At 42.4% G+C, this 10,000-nt stretch overlaps 1 protein-coding gene across 6 annotated transcripts in view; it reads left to right on the top strand.

The window, feature by feature from the left end:
- The window catches only part of gabpb2a (GA binding protein transcription factor subunit beta 2a), an 8,347-nt gene extending 1,065 nt beyond the window's left edge, over positions 1-7,282 (top strand). For 2 of the 6 annotated variants that reach the window (XM_051390890.1, XM_051390893.1), the window contains exons 2-8: positions 1,628-1,735; positions 1,838-2,005; positions 2,093-2,287; positions 3,354-3,519; positions 3,602-3,778; positions 3,867-3,985; positions 4,226-7,282. In XM_051390890.1, the coding sequence (XP_051246850.1) occupies positions 1,628-1,735; positions 1,838-2,005; positions 2,093-2,287; positions 3,354-3,519; positions 3,602-3,778; positions 3,867-3,985; positions 4,226-4,579 (1,287 nt within the window). In that variant the 3' untranslated portion in view covers positions 4,580-7,282. Of the gene's footprint in view, positions 214-360; positions 550-1,627; positions 1,736-1,837; positions 2,006-2,092; positions 2,288-3,353; positions 3,520-3,601; positions 3,779-3,866; positions 3,986-4,225 lie in introns of those variants that run through there. The other 4 variants (XM_051390887.1, XM_051390888.1, XM_051390892.1 and 1 more) reach the window with 4 other exon arrangements.
- The last annotated feature ends 2,718 nt before the right edge of the window (positions 7,283-10,000 follow it).

Here is a 10,000-nt window from a genome sequence, read left to right as displayed (position 1 = left end):
CCGCCGCGGCAACTACACTGCACGTTTCTGCGCATTGTGAATGAAAGTGAGCACACACACCGAGCCGTTAGCGCCGAGTGCGGGGCGGTGAACGCGGGGCGGTGAACGCGCACACGGACGTCACTCTCTGCGGGATTACTGCTGTTTTAGCCGGCTAGCTGCTAGCATTAGCATTAGCAGCTGCCCGGCTGCCTGCTCACAAACCTGGACACGGTGAGTAGCTGCTCCGCCTCCTCCGCTGGATGAACCCGCGTTCACCCGACTGTCTGTGGGAGAGAGAGGCAGAAATAACCGGTACCGTTCATCGGTTCATCAGGAGAGGCTCCGGTGAGCGGCGGGAGGCGCGCGCGTTAAGATGCTAGTAACCGGATGTGGAAGTAGTTTTTTCACCGCGTGTAAAATAGGAAATTTCTGACTGACTTCCGACGGAAAACCAACAACTTAATATCAGACGGTTTCCTGTCGGTGGGCCGTAAATGTGTCGGTGGAGCAGGTTGAACGGCGGCGGCGGTAAATAAGAGCCCGGGGAGGGAGAGAGGAGACCGGGGGGTACGTGGCACATGGCGGACTCTTTCTGTCCGTGGAGGCGCGTAAAATGGCTCCTCGGCTCTGGAGAGAAAATCCTCGTCTTTCTCCGCTGTTTGTCAGTCTCACACGCCGGATTCCATTATCGGACAGAACGTACCCAGCTTTTTGGACACTTTTTCCGATTAAAGATAAAAAGAGTGTTTCATACCGGTGCTACATGTTTACAGTCAGCTGCAGGTTGAACGTTGTTTGTTTGTGTAGTTTTATGCAGTTAGCAGCAGGGCCGGATGGGGGGGCGGGGGGAATTAAAAAAATAATAACAAAAGCAACTAAATTTTAGACTCAGTGATCGCTAATGCTCAATGCATTTGTTAATAAGACCATTAATTAATTTCTGATGCTTCAGATATTAGAGCTGCTCAATCAATAACAATCAATAACAATCTGGATAATGTTATAAAGAGTTCGGTCTAGACCTGCTCTATTTGAAAAGTGTCCTGAGATAACTTCTGTTATGAATTGGTGCTATACAAATAAAATTGAATTGAATTGAATTGGACAATCGTTGAAGCTGCAACGTTTGATAAAGTTAGAATGTGACAAACAGCATTGTAATGAAGTGCTGACTACAAACCTCGTTCTCCAGATGTTAAATAAAAGTAAAACCACTAACCATGAATCACAATATCTGTCGAAACAATCAAATAAGATTTATTTGAACCATAATATTAATCATTTATGTGATTGTGATTAAATGATCTGCCCCGGGATCAGCTCCCATTTTATTAAACTATTAAGACATTGATCTTTCTTCACATGTTGTTTGTTTCAGGCATATAAAAATATCTATTGTACTAATAATAATAATAATATCTGTTAATGATCACTGATGATCTATAGAATAATAATAATAAATGAGGACCCACTGACCCACTAATAACTTATTACATTTATTTAATCTCAGTCCTCCGTGGAGCATTAGAGGGACACGGACCTCCGTTTGAGTTTACTGCTGCATCAACGTATAAACATCAACAGTAAATAAAGCTGAAATGAACATGTAAACAAAGAGTGTGTGTGTGTGTGTGTGTGTGTGCAGATGTCGTTGGTGGACCTGGGGAAGCGTCTGCTGGAGGCGGCTCGGAAAGGTCAGGACGATGAAGTCAGAAACCTGATGGCCAACGGAGCGCCGTTCACCACCGACTGGGTGAGCCTGCGTTGTTTACTCTGCGTACAGATTCTGTGTTTGTACGTTTATTGACGAGATCATCGGACGCTGAGAACTGACGTCCGTCTGTCCGTCCTGCAGTTGGGGACGTCCCCCCTCCACCTGGCGGCTCAGCACGGTCATTACTCCACCGCCGATGTCCTGCTGAGAGCCGGCGTCAGCAGAGATGCCCGCACGAAGGTGGACAGGACCCCGCTGCATATGGCCGCCGCCGAGGGACACACCGTCATCGTGGAGCTGCTGGTCCGGGTAAGACCCGATCAGGATTTCTGTGACCTCTGACCTCCCAGAACTGAAACAGTGTCTTTAATAAATCTGTGTGTGACGCTCCAACAGAGCGGCGCCGACATCAACGCCAAAGACATGCTGAAGATGACGGCTCTTCACTGGGCGGCGCAGCATGCTCATCACGGCGTGGCCGAGACGCTCATCAAGCACGGCGCCGATGTGCACGCGCTCAGTAAGTTCGACAAGACGCCGTTTGACATCGCCGTCGACATCCAGAACACGGAGCTGATGCTGCTGCTGCAGGTGAGTCTGCCAGAACCAGAACCTGGTTCCCTAACGGACCCCTGAATGAGTCGTTTACAGATCCAGTTTACATTGTGAGGACGGATAGAAAACTCATGTTGACCCTGTTTGTCTGACCTCTGACCTTTGGTACAGTCCCACTTATTAATTAGAAATTAGATCTGACAATGAAACCGACTGGGTTTCACACACACAACACACACACACACACACACACACACTCACCGACAGACACACACACACTCACCGACAGACACACACACACACACTCACCGACAGACACAGACACACACACACACACACTCACCGACAGAACACACACACTCACCGACAGACACACACACACACACACACAGACACACACACACACACTCACAGTCACCGAAAGGTGGCTCTCTTTCTGGGTTTGACTCCTGCTGTCACCGGCACTCAGTCACATTACGCTTAGCTGCACAGTTGACCCAGACACACACACACTCACTGATCAATCTGTCTGTCAGGAAACTGTAAATGACCTCTGTACCGTACCGTTATTCCTGGTTCAGTCTCGGAGGCTGTGTTCGATCCCGGTAGTTTAGTTAAAGCTACCTAACTCACAATTTACATAAATGAGCTAACTAGTTAGCATTTTGCTTAAAATAGCTCAGAAGAGAGAAAGCATTAGTAAACGCCCCCGAGTGCAGGATGAGTCATCAAATACTTTTATTGATTATCAGGAAACTGTAATATCTGAACCTGGACTTCCTGTTCCTGTTGGACATAAACTGAAACACTGATTCTGATTTTATGGAGATTTTAAAGGAACAATTCCACCTCAGCTCACCTGGTTGTTCTAACATCTGTGTGTGTGTGTGTGTGTGTGTGTGTGTGTGTGTGTGTGTCTGTGTAATTTAGAAAGATACAAACAAAAAAAAAAAAAATTTTTTTTTAAAAAAAAAAAAAAATTTTTTTTTCTTTTTTTTTAAAAAAAAGTCATTTTCTGTGGTTGCTTTTTTTTTTATTATTTGTGTTACTCTTTTAATATATTTTAATATGTGTGTGTGTCTGTGTTTGTGTGTGTGTGCAGGAGGGCATGCAGAACCAGGTGAATATGAACCAGGTGAACATGAACCAGGTGAGTATGAACGTGGAAACCAGCACCACCAACCAGCCGCAGTTCATCATCCAGGGAATACCTGCCATACAGGGGGGCGTGGTCAACCTGGCCGAGCTGCTCAACAAGGCCAACCAAGGTACGAACACCTGCGAGCTCTCTGGCGCCGAACCTTCAGGCGGCTCCTGTGAAGGCGTAACGTTTGTGTCTCTGTGTTTCAGGAGACTCGGAAGAAGCGATGGCCGCCAGCGCTCTGGACTCCAACATCCAGCACGCCTCCGTCGTCAACGAGGGGGGTCAGAGGGTCATCACCATAGTAACGGACCAGCATGGCAACCTGCAGACCACAGGAGGGATGGCGCCGCCGTTCTTTGTCACCATGCAGCATGGACAGCAGAGTACGACACACAAAAGCTTCTCACAGTCTAATCAATACTCTGATAATCAATACTCTGATTATCAATCTGTTTGTCGGTTTGTTCTCAGTGTTGGCGGTGCCAGCTAACACTGTGACAGAGGAGGTGGTGACGGAGGAGCCTCAGCCTCCTCCCTCCAGGAAGAGGAAGCTGGAGGTGACCAACAATCACAACGACACAGGAGAGACGGTGAGTTCGACTCTTCTTCCTCCTCCTCCTCTTCCTCCTCTTCTTCCTCCTCCTCTTCCTCCTCTTCCTCCTCTTCTTCCTCCTCCTCCTCTTAAGCTAGTTAACAGTAGCTTTCAGATGTAATACCGTTTGATAACTTACTAGCTCATGTAGTTATAAAGTAGAGGAGATGGTGAGAATGACACTCCTCTTCTTCTTTGTCTTGTTTCTCTCCTCCTCCTCCTCCTCCTCCTCCTGCAGGAGTTGTTGCAGCGGCAGCTCCTGGAGGCCAACAGGAAGGCACAGGAGTACCGGCAGCAGCTGATGCGTAAGGAGCAGGAAGCTGAGGAGTACCGCATCAAACTGGAGGCCATGTCCCAAAGTCAGGCCAACAGCAACAACGCCAACAATGCCGCCGCGAGCGCTGCCACCAACGCCGCCAGCCCCGAGGAGGTGGTGGGAGGGGAGGAGGACGAGGAGGAGGCGGCAACCGGCATGGTGGAGGAGGAAGGAGAGATGGTGGTGCTGCAAGAGGGAGGGATCATCATGGAGGGGGAGGAGGGTCAGGTGACACTGGTGGAGACGGGGGGAGAGACAACGGAGGTCAGCTCCTAACAGAGAGGGGGGAGGAGGGGTGAGGAGGGGTTAAAGACAGGAGGTGGTTGGTTTGACTCGTGCTAGTTTGCATCCACTTTAACGGGTGACGAGTGTGTGATGGAGGGGAAGGAGATGAGGATGGTTTGCACCATTTTGAATCCCCGAAAGACACCGAGAGGACAAACAAAATGGAATCCCAAAAACTGTAGGAGAGATACGATTGAAAACAGACTGGAGGAGTTCAATCGTGCTCCATTTTGAATTCCTGAACACTTCAGAGAGGGAAACAAAATGGATTCCCCAAAAAGACAACGCAGCAGGAGAAAGACGGACTGAAAGAGGCCTGAACAAGACAGAGGAGTTTAGTCATGCACCATTTTGAATCCTCAAAAGATTTGATTCCAACTTGTCAAAGTGGGAAACAAAATGACTTCTCAGAATAAGACAATACAGACCGACTGAAGACAGACGGGACGGAGTTGAGTTGAGCGCCATTTTGAGTTCCCACTTGTATTATAGCTGATTGGCTACTGAAGAGGGATGCAAAACTGGGTCGAAGAGATGGAGACCAACTGAGGACGAGGAAACCAACAGCAGAGAGGAAACAGATTAACTAAGGAGGAGGTGGGAACACTTTTTAAAAAAAATTGTAACCACAATCAGTGATCCCAAACCAAACCAGAATAATGACAGGAGGGTTTGGAAAGACCTCCTGAACATCACCTTGACGCACCGTTTTGCTTCCCCCTTCATCCTGGAATGCTTATGAAGACAATAAACCTGAGGATGCAGCAGGAATTTAGAGTTTTAGTTTGTCAGTTAAACAATTTCCTTTATTTTTGAACATGGATGGTTATCCCCAGTATACCCATTAATATCCCTGTTATTTCAGTTATATCAGTGTTTGTCAGTGGGTTGCTTTTATTGGGTGAACCAGCAGCGCTGTTCATCTGATGCCCTCATAACTCTAATGATGTGTTCCCACCAAACCTAAGGTGAATATTGGCTGTTTAATCTGTCTCACTGCGTCAGTATGAGCCTACAATAATCAGATGTTTCTGTGATTTAATGTCAATAAATGGATCAATATGATGCTGAACTAACGACATCATGATGGCGATTTGTCAAAAGTCTGAATTCATCCTCTATCGGTTTGTCTGCGAGACGATGAACAAAAAACTTTTAACATGTTTTCTGAATGGAGTTTGGTTGATCGGGGTCATACCAACGTCCTCGCTTCCTCTTCTGTCCGCTCTCTCTATAAATATAAACTAAATCATTTTATTCACGTTTGGTGGGAACGCAGCATAAGTCTTAATCAGTTAGGACCATGTTACTCTCACCTCGCTGGAGCTTTAGCACCATTTTGCTTCCCCAAAAAAGAGCAGACACCATCCGGCCACAACTGAGAGCAGAAAAAAAAAATGTCTGACTCACTCTGACCTGCTCTCCTACTTCTTATGGTTGTTTATAATTAGTCACTTTTCCGATTTAAGGACTAATACGACTTAAGAGTTCCCGTTTATGTCCTGAAAAATTGAACTTCCTTTGAGTCCAGACAAGAACTGAACCAGATCCATCATGGAAACCTTCAGTTTATCAAATCTGTCATTTAGTCGTAATTTTTGTGGTAATGAAAGGACGAGTTCGGAAACTGTCGGTGAGTTCAAAGACGCTGAGATAGCTGAAATATGAGAGTTGGCTGCTGATAAGGAACTAAATCTCTAACTCATCGTGTGCATACCATCGACTGTGTATAAAGACGACTAATCAGCAACCTGCAGTTCCTCTAATGTCCACTAGAGGCTGGCTCCAGCAGTGAGTCAGTCTCAACAAGCCCTTATATTAAAATGTCCACCTTTACAGAAACAGAACATGTTCACAGATCCAACTGGCTGGCTAATCAATGTAGAGTTTTACAAGAGCTACTTTTTCTCTAGCAATACACTAGCTAACTAGATTATTAATTACTTTTTAACTAATTAGCTAGTGTTTTGTTAATTATGCTGTGAGCTATAACTAGCTAGTTAAAGATTCATCTAGATTAACTAGGCAACGATTCATGTATGTTAGCTAGCTAGCGTTTGCTACAGAGCAAAACTCTACAGCTAACAAGCTTAATCACATTAATTGATAGCTAATTAGCTAGCATTTTGCTAACCTTAGCTATCAGATGTAACTAGCCAGGGGTCCTCTTTGTTGCTGGTGGAGTTTTGGTCGAGCTTTGTATCAGAATGCTAAGCTAACAGCTAAAGTAGAAGTTCTGTCATCCTCATACGCAGTCGGTGGGATGAACCGCGTCAGTTCAGGCTGTTTCTTTAACATAATAATGTAACTTTGAGCTGAACTTTGGCTGTTAATGATTGATTATTGACTGATTATTGATCTCAGTGGAGCAGTTGATTTTCACAGACATGAACTGAACGTCAGTCTGGAAGAAATGAAATGGAGATCAGTCTCACAGTGGGAGAGCAGTTATTGATCACTACCGATCAGCTGATAGACCCCTCCCTCCTCTTGAGTTGAGTGTGATAGTTATTTTTATAAACTCAGCGAAGCCAACCTTTTTCTATGTACATATAAAGTTGTATTTTTTTAACTGTACCTGAATGCTTCACCGTGACGACGACGATGATGATGATGATGATGATGATGATGATGATGATGATAGCTGCCTGCATTGGTAATCTGAAATATAAACACTTGTTTTTTGAATAACAACTTTGTTGTGTATTTGATGCTTTCGCACAGTGACACCTGAACTCAGCGTGAGTCAGTTAAAATTATCTTATTGATAAAATAAGCCCCGCCCCTTTTGGAACCAACTTCCTGTACCTAGATATGCTATGTGCTAGGCTAATCTATTAATCTACGTTAGATATGATTAGTCACATCTTTAGTTGGTTTATGATTCATGTTGATTACCAGTATCTGGTGTAACGAGCTAGTTTACAATGCAGATTATGTATCTTACAGTTGATGCAGATTATGTATTTTACAGTTGATGCAGATTATGTATTTTACAGTTGATGTAGATTATGTATTTTACAGTTGATGTAGATTATGTATTTTACAGTTGATGTAGATTATGTATTTTACAGTTGATGTAGATTATGTATTTTACAGTTGATGTAGATTATGTATTTTACAGTTGATGCAGATTATGTAGCTAACAGTTGATGCAGATTATGTATTTTACAGTTGATGTAGATTATGTAGCTAACAGTTAATGTAGATTATGTAGTTTACAGTTGATGTAGATTATGTATTTTACAGTTAATGTAGATTATGTAGCTAACAGTTGATGCAGATTATGTATTTAACAGTTAATGTAGATTATGTAGCTAACAGTTGATGCAGATTATCTATTTTACAGTTGATGCAGATTATGTAGCTAACAGTTGATGTAGATTATGTATTTAACAGTTAATGTAGATTATGTAGCTAACAGTTGATGCAGATTATGTAGCTAACAGTTGATGTAGATTATGTATTTTACAGTTGATGTAGATTATGTAGCTAACAGTTGATGCAGATTATGTATTTTACAGTTGATGCAGATTATGTATTTTACAGTTGATGCAGATTATGTATTTTACAGTTGATGCAGATTATGTATTTAACAGTTGATGCAGATTATCTATTTTACAGTTGATGCAGATTATGTATTTTACAGTTGATGCAGATTATGTATTTTACAGTTGATGTAGATTATGTAGCTAACAGTTGATGCAGATTATGTATTTTACAGTTGATGCAGATTATGTATTTTACAGTTGATGTAGATTATGTATTTTACAGTTGATGCAGATTATGTAGCTAACAGTTGATGCAGATTATGTATTTTACAGTTGATGTAGATTATGTATTTTACAGTTGATGCAGATTATGTATTTTACAGTTGATGCAGATTATGTAGCTAACAGTTGATGCAGATTATGTATTTTACAGTTGATGCAGATTATGTAGCTAACAGTTGATGCAGATTATGTAGCTAACAGTTGATGCAGATTATGTATTTTACAGTTGATGCAGATTATGTATTTAACAGTTGATGCAGATTATGTAGCTAACAGTTGATGCAGATTATGTATTTAACAGTTGATGCAGATTATGTATTTTACAGTTGATGCAGATTATGTATTTTACAGTTGATGCAGATTATGTATTTTACAGTTGATGCAGATTATGTAGCTAACAGTTGATGCAGATTATGTAGCTAACAGTTGATGCAGATTATGTATTTTACAGTTGATGCAGATTATGTAGCTAGTTAGCTTGGAACTGCTAGCAGAATCATTAGCTAGAGTTTTACTAACAATAATTTACCAGACGTAGCTAGAGAGCTCAAGTTTTACTGTGTTTATATAAATAGTTGCTCAACTGCTATTGGAGCACATTGTAAAAGGGGCGGGGCTTAGGGTTGCAATGGATGACGCGCTTCAGTGCACCAGTGAGGCTCAGTGATAGACAGACAGACAGACAGTGTGATAGACAGACAGACAGAGTGATAGACAGACTGATAGAGTGACAGACAGAGTGACAGACAGACTGATAGACCGACAGACAGACTGATAGACAGACAGACTGATAGACAGAGTGATAGACAGACAGACTGATAGACAGAGTGATAGACAGACAGACAGACAGCTGCTTAATGGACCTCATGTGAGAGAGTTGACCTAAAATTAATGTTTGCTTCTGATAAATTTCAATTTAATGCAAAGAAGCAACTTCTGCAGAACTATCAGACGTCGACCAACATTTAAAATGATCCATGATGTTACAGTTTACAATCTAAAAGATCTAATGAATCATTTCCAGAGCTTTCAACAACAAATTGCAGCCGTTGTTAGCAGTTAGCAGGATTCCTAACACTAGCTAACTAGTTAATCTACTTTAATTATTAGCTAAGTAGCTAGCAATGTACTAACTTAAGCTATCAGATGTACGTAGCTAGCTCATGGTTAATGTAGATTGGCTAGTCAGCTATAAAGTTTAGCTTGATCTAGTTTTTCTCCGTAGCAAAATGCTAAGTAGCTAATCTAAATCAATTGTGTGCTAGTTAATTTAAGATATGAATATATATTTCTCTTATCTTCTAACCATCTTTAAAATATAGGTTTTGTATTAATCTTAATTATATTATGTAATTGTAAAGTTTAGTACATTAATGAACTGTTGAGTCAAATTGTTTGGATCACTAAAAATGGCCGAAATGCTGATTATTATTCATTATTCAATAGAAATAAATCCTTCAATGTGAGTCAGGTTTGATATATTTATTGTTGAGGGTTTTATAGCAAGCCCAGTTTGTGTGTACGGTACAGTGGGCTTTATAACGTTCAGTAGGAACCGCCCATCACTAGCGGATTATAGGCGCTCAGTCCTGATTGACGTGTCCGCCGTCCAATCAGCGGCGGCGGAGTGGCACACGGC

This window comes from Dicentrarchus labrax, unplaced genomic scaffold (genome assembly GCF_905237075.1).
Source record: "Dicentrarchus labrax unplaced genomic scaffold, dlabrax2021, whole genome shotgun sequence".
Lineage (NCBI taxonomy): Eukaryota > Metazoa > Chordata > Actinopteri > Moronidae > Dicentrarchus > Dicentrarchus labrax.
The sequence above is the reverse complement of the archived record's forward strand: the minus strand, read 5'-3'. Positions and strand labels throughout refer to the sequence as shown.